The following is a 17,206-nucleotide window of genomic DNA, read 5'->3' on the forward strand; positions in this document are numbered from 1 at the left end:
CAGACGTTGAAAAACGTTTTTGACTTCCGCATTAATGGTCCCATAGAGCAATGCGCAGTAGTGTCACTTCCCATCATGCCTCTGTGACTCACAAGGTAATTTTCTGCTGATTTTCTGGCCTTTATGATTTTTATTACACGACTAATAGGCCAAAAGTGAAAAATCTACAATAGAAAGATTTGCTGTGAATCATATTTCAGGTCACAGTCGTCCTGTCAGCCGTTTTAAAGGCCTTTATTTTTCTATTGCGTTCTATGGGAAAAATGCTTTTTGGGCCTATGGGACCTTTGCTGCAGTACCTGGAGTGGCCACTGGGAAAATCGGCGCACCACCATATTGCCAGTCCAGAATCCAGTACTGATAGATCCATGGTTTGACCAGAGGACATTTTGCTGCTGCACTCCTGAACAGTTGACATTTTTAGTGAACTGTCCCTTTAAATTCCTGCAGAGCCGGCTCCCACAGTGTGTGTGTGTGTGTGTGTGTGTGTGTGTGTGTGTGTGTGTGTGTGTGTGTGTGTGTGTGTGTGTGTGTGTGTGTGTGTGTGAGATCAGAGCAGCTGTGGCTTCAGAAAAACAGGCGTCAACAGATCAGAACAGCTGATTTATTTCAGTCTTGCAGTCCCACATCCTGCAGGTCTGTCACCTTACACACCTACTGCACCCACACACACACACACACACACACCCTGTGGGAGCCGGCTGTGCTGTGACTCAGCAGTAGGTCTGTCTGTCCAGGTCCTTGTACTCTGGGTTGTACTCGTTACGGGCGAAGCAGTACGCCGCCTCGCGGTCGCACTCGCACACTGAAGCCACACACAAGTCGTTGCTGCCTACACACACACACACACACACAAAGGTGAGTCAGAAGGGGGCGGGGCCTTCACCTGAAATGCCTCCATGGCTGTAACGGGCAGCTCACCTGAGCAGGTCACCTGTGCGTTGCTACAGGTGAAGTCGTAGTCGATGATGTACGGCAGGTCGGCGAGGCTGCTGCATCCAGGCTGCTTCCTGCTCATCTCCCAGCATTTATCATGAGCCTTACAGCACCTGCAGACACACACACACACACACCTGTCACAAACACCTGTCTGCTCTCCTGGCCGCCGTGGACTTCATACCACCAATCATCCCAAAAGCCCTGCAGGCTTCGGCAGAGCAGCATTTAGCCCTCTGTTTGCAGCCAAAAGTGGGTTCGGACCTTCCTTGTGTTTGGAGGGGACCCAGCAACGAGGGCGGAGCCAACACCTGGCTGGAGGTGTGGTCACTGACCTTGGGAGGGGGTAGCTACAGAGGGAGGCCCTTTGTGACATCACAGAGGGCTGATTCTCATAGCTGTGTGGGTAAAGGATGAACTTTTTGTCTTTCCCGGCAGGAAACGCCACTGCAGACAGTGGCAGTTTTGAAATAATGAAACCCAAGAAGAAGAAGAAGAAGAAGAAGAAGAAGAAGAAGGAACGTCGGGACTCACTCGTCTAACTTGTTCATGGTTTTCCCAGCGCCGCCTATGCCGCACCAGCAGCCGTAGTCGATGTACTTTAAGGGGTTGACTCCCGGCTGAGCGCACATGAGCGTCAGAGGCTACACACACACACACACAAACACACACACACACACACACACAGACACAGACCTGCTGAGCACGCACGCCATCGGCCTCAGTTGTCGGGGCTCACTGGGGGTGGGAGGGTCTTACCAATGAGCGGCAGCAGAAGAGCAACGGCGAGCTTCATGGCTGTAGAGTGAAGAGGAGGCACGGAGGAGCTGCTGCTCTTATTGGAGCAGTGGGAGGAACTGGGAGGGTGGGAGGAACCACAGGTGATCCAATAGCAACAGCTGCAGCAGGTTCCCACATCCTTATCATTATTACTGTCACTATTTGTTTATTATTATTATTATTATTATTATTATTATTATTATTATTATTGTTACTAGGTAATGTAGAATTAATTCTATTTTCTGTGTTTCATATCCTACATTATTGTATGTATAATTGTATTATTGGATATGAGCAGTAGAGGACCACCAGCACCTGAACTGTGGACCCTGCCCCATGAACCCAGGACCCTGCACCCTGCACCCTGGACCCTGGATCCTGTTCCTGGCACCATGTTTCTCCTGCAGCTCGTGACTGTCGAGGTTCCTCCTCTGGAAACGGTTCCAGTAGAAAGCAGCTGGCCAGTAACTTTCCCATCCCTTCACCTTCTGTTTCACAATTGTCTCTTTGTCCTCCTTGTATGGGAATGTGCATGATGACGAGACCTGTGGGTGCAAGAAGGTGATGTTCTAACTATTCTCTGAGAGATTGTGGGAGCTTCGCCGCATCTGGACCCTCAACCTCCTCAGGAGGACCGGTCGCCTGATTGATGCCTGACTTCTTTGTAATAAACCTGCTTTTATACAATCAAGTTGGTGTCCACGAGGATTCCTTCAACATGCACAGTTTACTGCTGCAACCTGAAGAATCCACCATACATCCCAGCGTTATAAAGCAGGTACTGGTGCCCCAACGGCTCAAAGAACATCTCATCAGATTGACGCCAGTTGTTTTTCTTTTTTTGGTGGCTCCTCATCAAACACTGATAACAGCCCCTGGTAGTTTGACTTCTCCTTCCACAAATAAATGTTGGACATGGCTTTGAGCCACGCAGCTGACGGCTGACACTTGTGAAAGCTCCCACAGCTTTCCGTGGAAAATCACTCAAGTGCTCCAATTTTTATTGGCAACGCTCATTAAAGCAAAACCCAGTGTGTCGTGGAGCCTACTGCACCTGAGCTCCTCTGTTCGTTCCTCCAGTGACCTACATGTCTGTGTAGCTTCACACCAACACTCAGCTGTAGAAGTAATGATTTAACTCCTGGTTATATGTGTTTCCTAGAGGCTGGTGACCGCCAAAGCCGGTGCATAGCTTCATTTTTTGTGCCAATATTTGATGCAAGAAAATGTTCAAAGGAAACGTGTGTTTATTTGGACTCATCAAAGGTTGAACAGGAGTTATTTGAGCAAGTTTTTCTTTTGCAATGAATCAATGTGTCATTGCCCGTCTCACGCTTGGACCTTGCAAATGTAGCTAAAGTTCAATTTGCAGTCGGCGTCATTCAGCATCTTTCTGTAGCGTCCCACCGAGTGATGAATCTGGCCGCAGTCCTCCTTGTTGCCCCAGTTGTCGGGCTGACCTACATCCCAGACGCTATACAAGACAATGGGAACAGATTTTTGTTTAGTTAAAGTTGGCACTAATTGGCCCTGAATAGCTTTGGACCCGAATTTTATAAAAGGATGGCCAAACATGTGGTAGGTCCATTAACTAATATGTATGTTGAGTCTTTTGAAAGGGCCACCCTACCTCCAACTTTAAACCTTGCCCACATTTCTTTGATTTTAAAAAAAGACAAACCTCCTGATTTGTGTGCGTCTTATAGACCGATAAATCTGCTTGGAGTTGACTGTAAAAATGTATCCAAACTTCTGGCTCACAGATTGGAAGGGGTGTTACCTACTCTGGTTGGACTGGACCAGACAGTTCCAGATGTTCCTATTCCAATATCCGACGACTTTTACATGTAATTCAATTCTCTCAAAATACAAAAAATGGAGTACTTCCTGTTTCATTAGATGCAGAGAAGGCCTTTGATCGGGTAGAGTGGGAGTATCTATTTGATGTTTTGGGCAGGTTCAATTTGGGGTCTAACTTTGTCAATTGGATAACAGTGCTGTACGACGCTCCGGCTGCAAAGATTATGGTGAATGGTTCAACATCAGAGACTTTCCCCTTGGGTAGAGGCACACGTCAGGGCTGCCCACTTTCACCTTTATTATTCGCACTTGCACTCGAACCTCTTGCAGAGACTGTTAGGAGCCACCAGGGGCTCTCTCGTGTCAAATTAGGAGATAAGGAATATTGGCTTTTGCTATATGCTGACGATATACTACTGTTTATTACTAATCCTGCGAAATCCATCCCTACATTAATATCAATCATTAATGAATTTGGCCTGTTCTCAGGCTATAAGATTAACTATAATAAGTCAGAGGCCTTGCCATTGGGTGTTTGTAGGGACTGGGCAATCCCTGTTGGTTTCCCTTTTAAGTGGTCCATTTCTGGTTTTACTTACCTGGGCATACGAGTTTCAGCAGATATCAAAGAACTATATAAACTAAATTTTAAAAGAACCCTGACATCGACAGGTGATGTGATCTCCCATTGTCTTGGTTGGGTAGGATAAGTTTGATTAAGGTGAATATACTTCCAAGAATTTTATACCCCATGCAATTCTGCCACTTAAGATCAATAGGAGAGTCATTCAACATGTTGAAGGTCTCTTGTCAACATTTATATGGCATCGCAAAAAACCTAGGCTAAAGATGAAGACCCTGCAATTGCCAATAGATAGGGGGGGCAAGCACTCCTTCTTTATTACAATTGGGCATGTCATGCCCGGATAATATCAAGTTGGCTTAAATATTTTTTGCATCAAGGGGACCCCCCTGTTGATGTATGGTGCAGTTCCTCTCTTTCCCCCTTCAGTCTTATCTCAACTAATATTGGAGAACTCCCAGCAGAAGTTAAAAATAACTCAGTAATTTTATGTACTCTTAGGATCTGGAACACTGGCCAGAAGGTTTCTTCATCAGCACTGCAGCCCCTGATTGATAATAAAGCTTTTCCCCCAGGCATAGGAAAGAGTATCTTCACTGACTGGTACTCAAAGGACCTGAAATTTGTTTCTTATTTATTTGAAAATGGCAACTTTATGTCATTCGAACAAACTCAGAATAAATACAAACTTTCACGCAGTCACTTTTTTGGCTTTCTTCAAGTGGGACATTTTGTTAAATCATACTTTACATTCCCAATTAACCAACCAATTTTAAGTTCAACTGAACGTTTTCTTCTTCATTTTAATCTAACCGCCTTTAATGGCAAGAAATTTATTTCTCTTTTCTATGAAAAATGAATGTCTTTCAACCCTGTTAACACCGTTAAGAATAGGGAGCTCTGGGGAAGAGGATCTGGAGGTGGAACTCACCGAGGAGGCATGGTCAGATGCTTTCACCTTCGCAAAGAATATATTTACATGCAACAGACTTCGGGAGAGCCAATATAGAATTTTACATAGGCTGCAGCGCACCCCTCACTTTCTCCACAGAATCAATGCCCAGGTGTCCCCCCCTCTGTGTAAAGTGCAAAAAAGAAACTGGAACATACTTCCACTGTATATGGCAGTGCCCGTTAATATACCGATATTGGAACAATATTGCTAAAGAACTTAGCTCCATTTTTCACATATCAGTTGTAGTGGATCCAGCGCTATTTCTCTTGAATATACCGATGGGGCAGCTCTCCTTATCCTCTGGACGGCTTACTTTATTGTGTAAACTTTTACTTTTGGCAAAGAGATGTGTCCTATTCCAGTGGAATGAGGAGAAGCCCCCCACAGTCACACAGTGGTACAGAGAAACATTCAAGGTCTTCCCTATGGAACGTCTAAGTGCCATTTTAAAAGGTAACATTAATGCCTTCTAGAACATGTGGCAGCCCTTTCTTGACTATTTACCCAGAGACTTGGTTTATTTGCTGCAGAAAGGGAACCCACCCTTTGCCTTTGAAAATAAGAACGGAGGAGAAATGTTGAATTCCAACCCTTGACTTGATTGACTTGACTGATGTAATCACTGTGCACGATCCAGATTTGTTTTTGATGTAACCTGTACATGCTATTATTACCATTTTCTTTTGAAAAATTACCGTTATTATCACTATGGCTATTTTCTGTAACATTGTTAGAACTGTGCTGGCTGGTTTTATTTTTAATTTGTTTTTAATGTTGTTATTTTATGATATTTTTTTTCCTTGTTTATATGAAAAACTCAATAAAATATGTTATATAAAAAAAAAAGTTGGCAATAATGCCACTTTTTCACACCTGTGACTTGTGTTCCTGTGACTTGTGGGAAGTGAAATTGTCTGTAAATGACCTAGTGAAAACAAAGTTTATCTTACTGTAGTGTTGGGTTCATCTCCGTTCCATCCACCCAGCCCCACTGTCCTTCATTGCCGTGGTCCGCCAGGCCGATCCAGTAGCTCCGGTGGATTTGAACTATTTTGGATATGTAGTCCTGAAAGAACAGCGACAGGTTGCATTTTAAAGGTCCAAAACTTGGCAGAATCTTTTTTGTTGTTGTCACAAAGGGCACTGACAGTCTCCCAGCATAGTGACTAAGCCCACACAATGAAGTTGCCCCCCGACCCCCAAAACCACCTTGTGTCTGTCCCCTTCCAAACATGTGGAAGGTACAGCTTTAGCAGGAGGCTGCAAACAGAGGGCAATGAGGGGATGGGGGGTGGGAGGGAGGGGGGAGATTAGCCTCACCAGCTCCTCCACGGTGTTCAGCACAAGGAGGTGGCCCCCGTGTGAGACGCACTGCTGCTCTGCTTGGCTCCAGTTGCTGGTGCCGGAGTGGACGAGGTAGCAGCTGCTCTGGAAGAACACCCAGTCGTTCTTGCAGCTTCCTGCGTGGAGACAGAGAGAAGAAACTCTGAGGGCTCCGAAGGCTGTTTGAACATTACCCTCCAGATTAGCTCATGCTTGTCTTTACCCTGGACTGGTGTGATTCGCTCCAGGACAACTTTATTGTTTGCTTCGTCCTCTGTAGGAGGAGCCAAACATCAGGTTTGTCGTGCAGTTTAAACTCAGGCCCAAACAACAGAGGTACAAAATGAAAGAATTCATTTCAGAGGGAGAAAAACCAAGCCAACAGCAGGCGCTCTTGTGAAACCTGTATCTTCTGTGTAGGTTTCCCACTCGTGGACCATCCTCCCCATGTGAACTTTGATAGCTTGGACGTCTTTGTGTAACTCGCCGACTGTGAAACAAGGAGAACGTGTTTGTAGAGCAGGAGAAGAGCGGTGACGTGAGGTTTGGCGTTTGGATCAAGATTTACATTTTATCCCCGTGAGCAGCAGCAGGATGAAGAGCAGCAGCAGCAGAAGTCCGTAGGGGACGTAGCCCATCGCCCTCTTCGCACCTGCACACACGGCCAAACCGCTTTCTCACAGCAGCTCCAAAACTCCTCCACTGGGCCAAACTCGTGTTTTACCTGTTAGCAGATTCCCATTGGGCTGAAAGCTGAAGGAGCTTGTGGCAGGCAGCTGGAACTGCTGGTATTCGGTATCCATCCCCGACATTATTTTAACTGCTGCCACTCCTATCAGAGTCTGACAAACTGTCAGTTTTTCTTTATTGCTACAGTTTTTTTTTTTAGGTTCAGGTAAAAGGTCATTTGAAAGCTGTTGGTCTGTTTGTTTAGAAGCTTCATATGTTAAATATTAACATCTTGGTGAATCAAGCAGATTTGGGACGTTTGATGGAGGAGAATATCTGTGGATTTTAAAGAGAAACACTGCTCAATATCTGAATGTTGTTTATGTTGTGTTGTTTTTTATGCGTCAAACATGATTCATGCATTTTCCTCACCAACTCAGTCCAATGAAGAGTTAACCAAGCACTCAGCCAGTGAATGTTTCTCCCTCCTGGGATGTTTGTGGCTTCACGTGGGACTCGATCACTTCAACTTTATTTCAGTTCACGATCAAAAATTCACACCAATTAGAGCTCAGCTTTATTTGTTAGGCATAACAGAAGTTCTGAGAATGAAAGACACAGAAAAACATTTTTCGGAAAACATAAGAAAGGCTGAAGTAGAGCAAATGTGGCCACAAGTCCTCTGATTTTCTTTTCTTTTTTAAATGACAGAGTCGATTATTTTGGGAAGGTTTCATCCACGTGACACTGAGCTCGGGAAGAAGCGGGTATAGAAAACGAATTAACAAACGAATCCTTTTCATTTTTCAAACAATGCAGTTCACACTGTTGCCACTGAGTGCTGCAATAGCGGGGCGCGAGCCAGACTCTCCACGTGCCCACGCCGTACAAAACAACTTCCGGTGCCGTGCGACTCTCAGAAAGGAAAATGTGGCCCAGGGTCGGCGAAACTTCTCCGCTGCTGCCGCCAGACACGGCAAGCAGGCAGATAAGAGTGGCGGCCGCCGTGTGCTCCTCCCTGTGTGTGTCTGTGTGTGTGTGGGTGTGTGAGATCAGAGCAGCTGTGGCTTCAGAAAAACAGGCGTCAACAGATCAGAACAGCTGATTTATTTCAGTCTTGCAGTCCCACATCCTGCAGGTCTGTCACCTTACACACACACACACACACACACACACACACACACACACCCACACACACACCATGTGGGAGCCGGCTCTGCTGTGACTCAGCAGTAGGTCTGTCTGTCCAGGTCCTTGTACTCTGGGTTGTACTCGTTACGGGCGAAGCAGTACGCCGCCTCGCGGTCGCACTCGCACGCTGAAGCCGCACACAAGTCGTTGCTGCCTACACACACACACACACAAAGGTGAGTCAGAAGGGGGCGGGGCCTTCACCTGAAATGCCTCCATGGCTGTAACGGGCAGCTCACCTGAGCAGGTCACCTGTGCGTTGCTACAGGTGAAGTCGTAGTCGATGATGTACGGCAGGTCGGCGAGGCTGCTGCATCCAGGCTGCTTCCTGCTCATCTCCCAGCATTTATCATGAGCCTTACAGCACCTGCAGACACACACACACACACACCTGTCACAAACACCTGTCTGCTCTCCTGGCCGCCGTGGACTTCATACCACCAATCATCCCAAAAGCCCTGCAGGCTTCGGCAGAGCAGCATTTAGCCCTCTGTTTGCAGCCAATAGTGGGTTCGGACCTTCCTTGTGTTTGGAGGGGACCCAGCAACGAGGGCGGAGCCAACACCTGGCTGGAGGTGTGGTCACTGACCTTGGGAGGGGGTAGCTACAGAGGGAGGCCCTTTGTGACATCACAGAGGGCTGATTCTCATAGCTGTGTGGGTAAAGGATGAACTTTTTGTCTTTCCCGGCAGGAAACGCCACTGCAGACAGTGGCAGTTTTGAAATAATGAAACCCAAGAAGAAGAAGAAGAAGAAGAAGAAGAAGAAGAAGAAGAAGAAGAAGAAGAAGAAGAAGGAACGTCGGGACTCACTCGTCTAACTCGTTCATGGTTTTCCCAGCGCCGCCTATGCCGCACCAGCAGCCGTAGTCGATGTACTTTAAGGGGTTGACTCCCGGCTGAATACACATGATCGTCTCCACGAGGTGCCACACGGCCTTGTTAAGTGCCGCGCCACTCACCACAGAGGCTACACACACACACACACACACACACACACACACACACACACACACACACACACACACACACACACAGACACAGACCTGCTGAGCACGCACGCCATCGGCCTCAGTTGTCGGGGCTCACTGGGGGTCGGAGGGTCTTACCAATGAGCGGCAGCAGAAGAGCAACGGCGAGCTTCATGGCTGTAGAGTGAAGAGGAGGCACGGAGGAGCTGCTGCTCTTATTGGAGCAGTGGGAGGAACTGGGAGGGTGGGAGGAACCACAGGTGATCCAATAGCAACAGCTGCAGCAGGTTCCCAAATCTTTATCATTATTACTGTCACTATTTGTTCATTATTATTCATTCATTCATTCATTCATCTACTATACCCGCTTATTCCTATTCAGGGTCGTGGGGCTCTGCTGGAGCCTCTCCCAGCTGTCTTAGGGTGAAGGCAGGGTGACACCCTGGACAAGTCGCCAGTTCATTGCAGGGCCACATAGAGAAAGACAACCATTCACACTCACATGCACACCTACGGACAATTTAGAATGTTCAATTGACCTCACATGCATGTGTTTGGAGTGTGGGAGGAAGCCGGAGAACCCAGAGAGAACCCAGCAGACACGGGGAGAACCTGGAGCGAACCCAGCAGACACAGGGAGAACCTGGAGAGAACCCAGCAAGAACCTGGAGAGAACCCAGTAGACACAGGGAGAACATGCAAACTCCACACAGAAAGGTCCCAGGCCTGGGGCCCTGAATCGAACCCACAACCTTCTTGCTGTGAGGCGGCAGCGCTAACCACTGCACCGCTGTGTCGCCCTTCATTATTATTATTATTATTATTATTATTATTATTATTATTATTATTGTTACTAGGTAATGTAGATTTAATTCTATTTTTTGTGTTTCATATCCTACATTATTGGATGTATAATTGTATTATTGGATATGAGCAGCAGAGGACCACCAGCACCTGAAATGTGGACCCTGGACCCAGGACCCAGGACCCTGGAGCCAGGATCCTGGACCCTGGACCCTGTTCCTGGCACCATGTTTCTCCTGCAGCTCGTGACTGTCGAGGTTCCTCCTCTGGAAACAGTTCCAGTAGAAACCAGCTGTCAGATCGTGAAAGTAGTGATGCCTTCAGGGACACAAGGCTGTTGTTTCATCTGTAGTGTCTGAAGCTTTGGCCCTACTCCTGCAGGCTTCTTGCCTGATAAGACGAACAGACCCCTCGTTAGCGCAGCACCTGCATTAGGTTACTTCCCTTGGAAGGCTTCATCTCAACTCCCTAGGGAGACTGTGGGGATAACACACATTCCAGCTCTGGCCAGTAACTTTCCCATCCCTTCACCTTCTGTTTCACAATTGTCTCTTTGTCCTCCTTATATGGGAATGTGCATGATGACGAGACCTGTGGGTGTAAGGAGGTGATGTTCTAACTATTCTCTGGAGAGATTGTGGGAGCTTCGCCGCATCTGGACCCTCAACCTCCTCAGGAGGACCGGTCGCCTGATTGATGCCTGACTTCTTTGTAATAAACCTGCTTTTATACAATCAAGTTGGTGTCCACGAGGATTCCTTCAACATCCACACTTCACTGCTGCAACCAATGTTAATTTCGTTGACAAAGACTATGACGAAAAATATTCGTCAACGAAACTTTTTCACGGACAAAAACTAAATAAAAACTAGATAAAAAGTCAGATAGACAACGAAGACTTTGACGAAATATAACTGACACTTTAGTCAACAAATAAAAACGAGACGAAAATGTTGGGCGGGACGAATGGAAAAGAGATCCAATCAGGACTACTCTTTTGTGGGACAAGTTGGGAAGAAATCCAATCAGAGCGAATCTCATTTTGAGGGTAGGTTGATTTATGCGGAAGCAGCAGAGCCAATTAAAAAACGCACCGGAGCTCACAAAGACAGAGCGCATAAAGACAGGAGAACATACAGATGAGAGCGCGAGCGCGCCGTGCTCAGAAACATTATTTGATTGACTTGTTCTGTGTTCGCCCTTTTCTTGTGATATCAAAATGATCAGTATTTCTCCATTTCCTTCTTTGACCGCCAGATCGACTGCCTTTAACTTAAAAGCTGCATCATATGCAATTCTTCGTTTGTTTTCCATAATGAGGGTTTGTGCATGAAAACTTCCTTTGCGCAAACTGTCTTGCTGTCGTTCTGTATTTGGTTCCACTTTTGCTTTCGTTGTTCGCGCGAACTGCCTGTCTCACTCTTTCCCGAGCCCACCCAAAAATCCATAGTTGAGAAGGTCCCCTAGTGGCCGTTAGCTGTAAAAAAAAAAAAAAAAAAAAAAAAACATAGATTAGCCGCACCGTTGTATAAACCGCAGGGTTCAAATCATGGGAAAAAAGTAGCGGTTTGTAGTCCGGAAATTACGGTAGACTAAGACTAAAACTCTTATGATATTTAGTCGACTAAAACTAGACTAAGACTAAAAGATTTCAGATGACTAAAACTAAATGGTGTGTTATCCAAAAGACTAAGACTAAGATTAAATTAGAATTTGCTGTCAAAATTAACACTGGCTGCAACCTGAAGAATCCACCATACATCCCAGCGTTATAAAGCAGGTACTGGTGCCCCAACGGTTCAAAGAACATCTCATCAGATTGACGCCAGTTGTTTTTCTTTTTTTGGTGGCTCCTCATCAAACACTGATAACAGCCCCTTGCAGTTTGACTTCTCCTTGAGCCACGCAGCTGACGGCTGACACTTGTGAAAGCTCCCACGGCTTTCCGTGGAAAGTCACTCAAGTGCTCCAATTTTTATTGGCAACGCTCATTTAAGCAAAACCCAGTGTGTCGTGGAGCCTCCTGGACCTGAGCTCCTCTGTTCTTTCCTCCAGTGACCTACATGTCTGTGTAGCTTCACACCAACACTCAGCTGTAGAAGTAATGATTTAATTCCTGGTTATACATGTTTCCTGGAGGCTGGTGACCGCCAAAGCCGGTGCGTAGCTTCATTTTTTGTGCCAATATTTGATGCAAGAAAATGTTCAAAGGAAACGTGTGTTTATTTGGACTCATCAAAGGTTGAACAGGAGTTATTTGAGCAAGTTTTTCTTTTGCAATGAATCAGTTCTCTGTGGCGTGATTGCCCGTCTCACGCTCGGACCTCGGAAATGTAGTTAAAGTTCAATTTGCAGTCGGCGTCATTCAGCATCTTTCTGTAGCGTTCCCACCGAGTGATGAATCTGGCCGCAGTCCTCCTTGTTGCCCCAGTTGTCTGGCTGACCTACATCCCAGACGCTATACAAGACAATGGGAACAGATTTTTGTTTCGTTAAAGTTGGCAATAATGCCACTTTTTGACACCTGCTACTTGTTTTCCCATGAGGGGGAAGTGAAATTGTCTGTAAATGACCAAGTGAAAACAAAGTTCATCTTATTGTAGTGTTGGGTTCATCTCCGTTCAATCCACCCAGCCCCACTGTCCTTCATTGCCGTGGTCCGCCAGGCCGATCCAGTAGCTCCGGTGGATTTGAACTATTTTGGATATGTAGTCCTGAAAGAACAGCGACAGGTTGCATTTTAAAGGTCCAAAACTTGGCAGAATCTTTTTTGTTGTTGTCACAAAGGGCACTGACAGTCTCCCAGCATAGTGACTAAGCCCACACAATGAAGTTGCCCCCCGATCCCCAAAACCACCTTGTGTCTGTCCCCTTCCAAACATGTGGAAGGTACAGCTTTAGCAGGAGGCTGCAAACAGAGGGCAATGAGGGGATGGGAGGTGGGAGGGAGGGGGGAGATTAGCCTCACCAGCTCCTCCATGGTGTTCAGCACAAGGAGGTGGCCCCCGTGTGAGACGCACTGCTGCTCTGCTTGGCTCCAGTTGCTGGTGCCGGAGTGGACGAGGTAGCAGCTGCTCTGGAAGAACACCTAGTCGTTCTTGCAGCTTCCTGCGTGGAGACAGAGAGAAGAAACTCTGAGGGCTCCGAAGGCTGTTTGAACATTACCCTCCAGATTAGCTCGCGCTTGTCTTTACCCTGGACTGGTGTGATTCGCTCCAGGACAACTTTATTGTTTGCTTCGTCCTCTGTAGGAGGAGCCAAACATCAGGTTTGTCATGCAGTTTAAACTCAGGCCCAAACAACAGAGGTACAAAATGAAATAATTCATTTCAGAGGGAGAAAAACCAAGCCAACAGCAGGCGCTCTTGTGAAACCTGTATCTTCTGTGTAGGTTTCCCACTCGTGGACCATCCTCCCCATGTGAACTTTGATAGCTTGGACGTCTTTGTGTAACTCGCCGACTGTGAAACAAGGAGAACGTGTTTGTAGAGCAGGAGAAGAGCGGTGACGTGAGGTTTGGCGTTTGGATCAAGATTTACATTTTATCCCCGTGAGCAGCAGCAGGATGAAGAGCAGCAGCAGCAGAAGTCCGTAGGGGACGTAGCCCATCGCCCTCTTCGCACCTGCACACACAGCCAAACCGCTTTCTCACAGCAGCTCCAAAACTCCTCCACCGGGCCAAACTCGTGTTTTACCTGTTAGCAGATTCCCATTGGGCTGAAAGCTGAAGGAGCTTGTGGCAGGCAGCTGGAACTGCTGGTATTCGGTATCCATCCCCGACATTATTTTAACTGCTGCCACTCCTATCAGAGTCTGACAAACTGTCAGTTTTTCTTTATTGCTACAGTTTTTTTTTTTAGGTTCACGTAAAAGGTCATTTGAAAGCTGTTGGTCTGTTCGTTTAGAAGCTTCATATGTTAAATATTAACATCTTGGTGAATCAAGCAGATTTGGGACGTTTGATGGAGGAGAATATCTGTGGATTTTAAAGAGAAACACTGCTCAATATCTGAATGTTGTTTATGTTGTGTTGTTTTTTATGCGTCAAACATGATTCATGCATTTTCCTCACCAACTCAGTCCAATGAAGAGTTAACCAAGCACTCAGCCAGTGAATGTTTCTCCCTCCTGGGATGTTTGTGGCTTCACGTGGGACTCGATCACTTCAACTTTATTTCAGTTCACGATTGAAAATTCACACCAATTAGAGCTCAGCTTTATTTGTTAGGCATAACAGAAGTTCTGAGAATGAAAGACACGCGAAAAACGTTTTCCGGAAAACATAAGAAAGGCTGAAGTAGAGCAAATGTGGCCACAAGTCCTCTGATTTTCTTTTCTTTTTTAAATGACAGAGTCGATTATTTTGGGAAGGTTTCACCCACGTGACACTGAGCTCGGGAAGAAGCGGGTATAGAAAACGAATGAATGAATGAATCCTTTTCATTTTTCAAACAATGCAGTTCACACTGTTGCCACTGAGTGCCGTAATAGCGGGGCGCGAGACGGACTCTCCACGTGACCACGCCGTACAAAACAACTTCCGGTGCCGTGCGACTCTCAGAAAGGAAAATGGCGGCTCTCGGACAGCTCTCCAGGACGCTCCTGCGGTCCGCAGTGGCCCAGGGTCGGCGAAACTTCTCCGCTGCTGCCGCCGGACACGGCGAGCAGGCAGGTAAGAGTGGCGGCCGCCGTGTGCTCCTCCCGGGGGAGGGACGAGTTTCCGGTCGCGTCGTGTTTTTGTCGTATCAGTGACCTTGCTGATCTGTAGCGTCAGCCGGTTAGCATTAGCATCTAGCTTATCCTTGAGCGGACAGGACACGAGAGAAGCGAGATAAAACATAAACGCCGGCGACGTTCTAAGGAAAAACAACAACAACAAAAACAAACCTGACGGGCATGTTTGTGATAGTCTTTTAAAGCTACCGGTGTAGGATCTGTGTGTCCGGATGTAGCTCACAGAAGGTCTTCCGCGAGCCACATCAGCGGTAGGAAGCAACTGCAACCTCGCTGTTATGGTACATAGATTTTCAACTTTGACCACAACTATCAAATGTTGACGTCGAAGGATCAGGGGAACTCACTGCGAGGTTACAACAGTGACTTCTGGAGGATTAAAGGTGAAATCTTTGTCCCAAAAAAACAAAATAAAACCAAAAAGGTCATTAGAGTAACTTTAGCTGAGTCTGGTGGACTTGAGCGACATGGCCGCAGGAGAACCTGGAGGACGTGTGAGGTTCTTAAAGGGACTTTTAAATGAGATAAGCGGTCTTAATGGTCGAAACTTGTTTTTATTCAACTTGAAAGTTAATTAATACCTAATACGACCGAAACTGCCCTGCTAAACTGACTTTGCACAGTTGATATCGGATTTAAGACTGAACTGTACTTCTGAATAATGGAACGCATCGTCCTCCAACAGGGGTCAGGTGACAATCTCTTGTGAAATGTTTGCATTGTGAACATCGACCAACAGAATCTGGATTCATTAGGGTGTAGTCCAATGCAGTTGCTTTTATTTTGATGGACTTTTTAATCTGAGGTTAATCTCATGTACGATCCATTGATGAATTTAACTTTATTGATCCACTTGGGGAAATTGTTCCTCTGCATTGGACCCTTCCTGTTCATCATTAACCTTAACTGTGTACATACTGGGAGCGGTGGGCTGCTGCTGTCGGGGCTTTAGGGGCCTTGCTCACGGACCCTCAGTGGTGGTGATACGGGTCAGTCAGTGGCCACTTCCCAAACCCAAATCTCCTGGCGGTCTGAGGATTCAAGCCCAGGGACCTTCCGGTCACATGCTTGCTAAGCAAAAACCTTTATCTAGTCCACCGCTGCCCAGCAGAACACTACTGGGGAAAGCTGTGCAATCACAGTGGAAATGATGTGTTTGTTTTAATGGACTCTGTTCTCTTGCAGCCAAGACCTGGAAGATCCTGACCTTCGTGGTGGCGCTGCCAGGCGTCGCCGTGTGCATGCTGAACATGTACCTGAAAGAACAGCAACACAGCCATGAACAGCCAGAGTTCATCCCCTACAGCCACCTGCGCATCCGCACCAAGGTCCGCACGTCAGGCCGCTGAGACGAGTCGCCGTCGACCCGGATGCCCACAGCAAACTGACAGGATTCTGTTTTGTCCCCCCTTGCAGAAGTTCCCCTGGGGAGATGGATCCAAAAGCCTCTTCCACAACGCTCACGTGAATGCGCTTCCTGATGGCTACGAGGGCCACGATGAGTGAATCCACCAGCACCTCCACAGCGGGACCAGAACCCCACTCTCTGCGTTTGTTACTGGACCACAACTCCATTCTCCGTTTACCTGCGTGCTCTGCTTACCTGAAGCACCTGAACCAACTTCACCTCTCAGTGTCCACTGTACTAACTAATAAAGTTAATATTTAAACCTTCAGTCACACTCTCATTCTCCTATGTATCAAAGTTGGTGGTGTTTTTTCTTCTTTTTCCCGAAATGCCAACAACGGCATCCACTGTTGTTAATATTGTTACCCAAGACCCGCTAGTAACAACACAATGTGACATAGTTTATACATGTACACAACATGTCTACGGGTTGATGTCACACTATTAGCACAACTGATTTAACAGAAAGAAAACCTCCATCTGTTCACCAGCACTCAGTGAACAAAGTATCCGACTGAAACAAACCTGTTTGTTTCCCACAACTCAGTGCTGTACAGGTTACTGTACATTCAGTTCAGTTCTGACCACCGTCTCTTTAGTTTGTCTATTCAGTTCATTTGACATACAACATATAACAACCAAAAAGTGATAAAGATTACAATTCAGAACCACCTGGTCCACCAGTTACTGTCCAATTAAGTCTGTAATGTTCCTTTTGTACACAGTAACTGATGATAAAACAGTAAAAACTACTGATCTAATTTGATATCCTGTCAAAGCCAAACTAGCATTCAGCTGAGACTTCTTTAAGATGCAAACATTTTTGTTTTGTTATTTATTTATTCGGTAAACAAACTGAACAGTTTCTATTTCTAAAGGCTGGTTATCACCTGCAACCAAATTTTTAAATTTAACAAAAAACCAATACAGAGAAGAAAAAAAAAAGACTGAGTTCAGTCAAGACTGGTGATTATATTAAATATTCTCTATGAATCTTTAATTTGACAGACGAGACTGGATCAGATGCAAACTAGCTGTTAGCATCAGCAGGCA

General features: G+C 46.3%; 4 protein-coding genes and 1 long non-coding RNA gene across 5 annotated transcripts; 1 reads left to right on the plus strand and 4 right to left on the minus strand.

Annotated features, from left to right (window-relative positions):
- Positions 1-590: 590 nt before the first annotated feature.
- On the minus strand, positions 591-1,592 carry LOC142887763 (acidic phospholipase A2 1-like). Its single transcript, XM_076025613.1, has 3 exons — positions 1,471-1,592; positions 922-1,049; positions 591-832 (listed from the first exon to the last, which is right to left on the minus strand). Exons 1-3 carry the CDS (start codon positions 1,566-1,568, stop codon positions 714-716), a joined length of 345 nt encoding a protein of 114 aa, XP_075881728.1. The 5' UTR covers positions 1,569-1,592; the 3' UTR covers positions 591-713.
- A 1,353-nt stretch (positions 1,593-2,945) lies between these two features.
- On the minus strand, positions 2,946-7,180 carry LOC142888008 (C-type lectin domain family 4 member E-like). The gene is made up of 7 exons (XM_076026014.1): positions 7,102-7,180; positions 6,946-7,029; positions 6,781-6,867; positions 6,601-6,669; positions 6,375-6,514; positions 6,005-6,120; positions 2,946-3,190 (listed from the first exon to the last, which is right to left on the minus strand). Exons 1-7 carry the CDS (start codon positions 7,178-7,180, stop codon positions 3,046-3,048), a joined length of 720 nt encoding a protein of 239 aa, XP_075882129.1. The 3' UTR covers positions 2,946-3,045.
- A 958-nt stretch (positions 7,181-8,138) lies between these two features.
- Positions 8,139-9,501, minus strand: LOC142887761 (phospholipase A2, minor isoenzyme-like). Its single transcript, XM_076025611.1, has 4 exons — positions 9,346-9,501; positions 9,050-9,206; positions 8,477-8,604; positions 8,139-8,391 (listed from the first exon to the last, which is right to left on the minus strand). The coding sequence occupies exons 1-4, from the start codon at positions 9,380-9,382 to the stop codon at positions 8,273-8,275; spliced, it is 441 nt and encodes a 146-aa protein (XP_075881726.1). The 5' UTR covers positions 9,383-9,501; the 3' UTR covers positions 8,139-8,272.
- A 3,019-nt stretch (positions 9,502-12,520) lies between these two features.
- LOC142887766 (uncharacterized) lies at positions 12,521-13,863 on the minus strand. The gene is made up of 5 exons (XR_012926592.1): positions 13,707-13,863; positions 13,551-13,634; positions 13,206-13,472; positions 12,980-13,119; positions 12,521-12,725 (listed from the first exon to the last, which is right to left on the minus strand). It is a non-coding gene; the product is annotated as an uncharacterized LOC142887766 (long non-coding RNA).
- A 666-nt stretch (positions 13,864-14,529) lies between these two features.
- cox6a1 (cytochrome c oxidase subunit 6A1) lies at positions 14,530-16,421 on the plus strand. The gene is made up of 3 exons (XM_076025614.1): positions 14,530-14,683; positions 15,931-16,073; positions 16,162-16,421. Exons 1-3 carry the CDS (start codon positions 14,581-14,583, stop codon positions 16,249-16,251), a joined length of 336 nt encoding a protein of 111 aa, XP_075881729.1. The 5' UTR covers positions 14,530-14,580; the 3' UTR covers positions 16,252-16,421.
- The last annotated feature ends 785 nt before the right edge of the window (positions 16,422-17,206 follow it).

The sequence above is a fragment of the Nelusetta ayraudi genome, unplaced genomic scaffold (assembly GCF_046127955.1).
Source record: "Nelusetta ayraudi isolate G7.1 ecotype Tasmania unplaced genomic scaffold, CSIRO-AGI_Nayr_v1 ptg000018l, whole genome shotgun sequence".
Taxonomy (NCBI): Eukaryota; Metazoa; Chordata; class Actinopteri; order Tetraodontiformes; family Monacanthidae; genus Nelusetta; species Nelusetta ayraudi.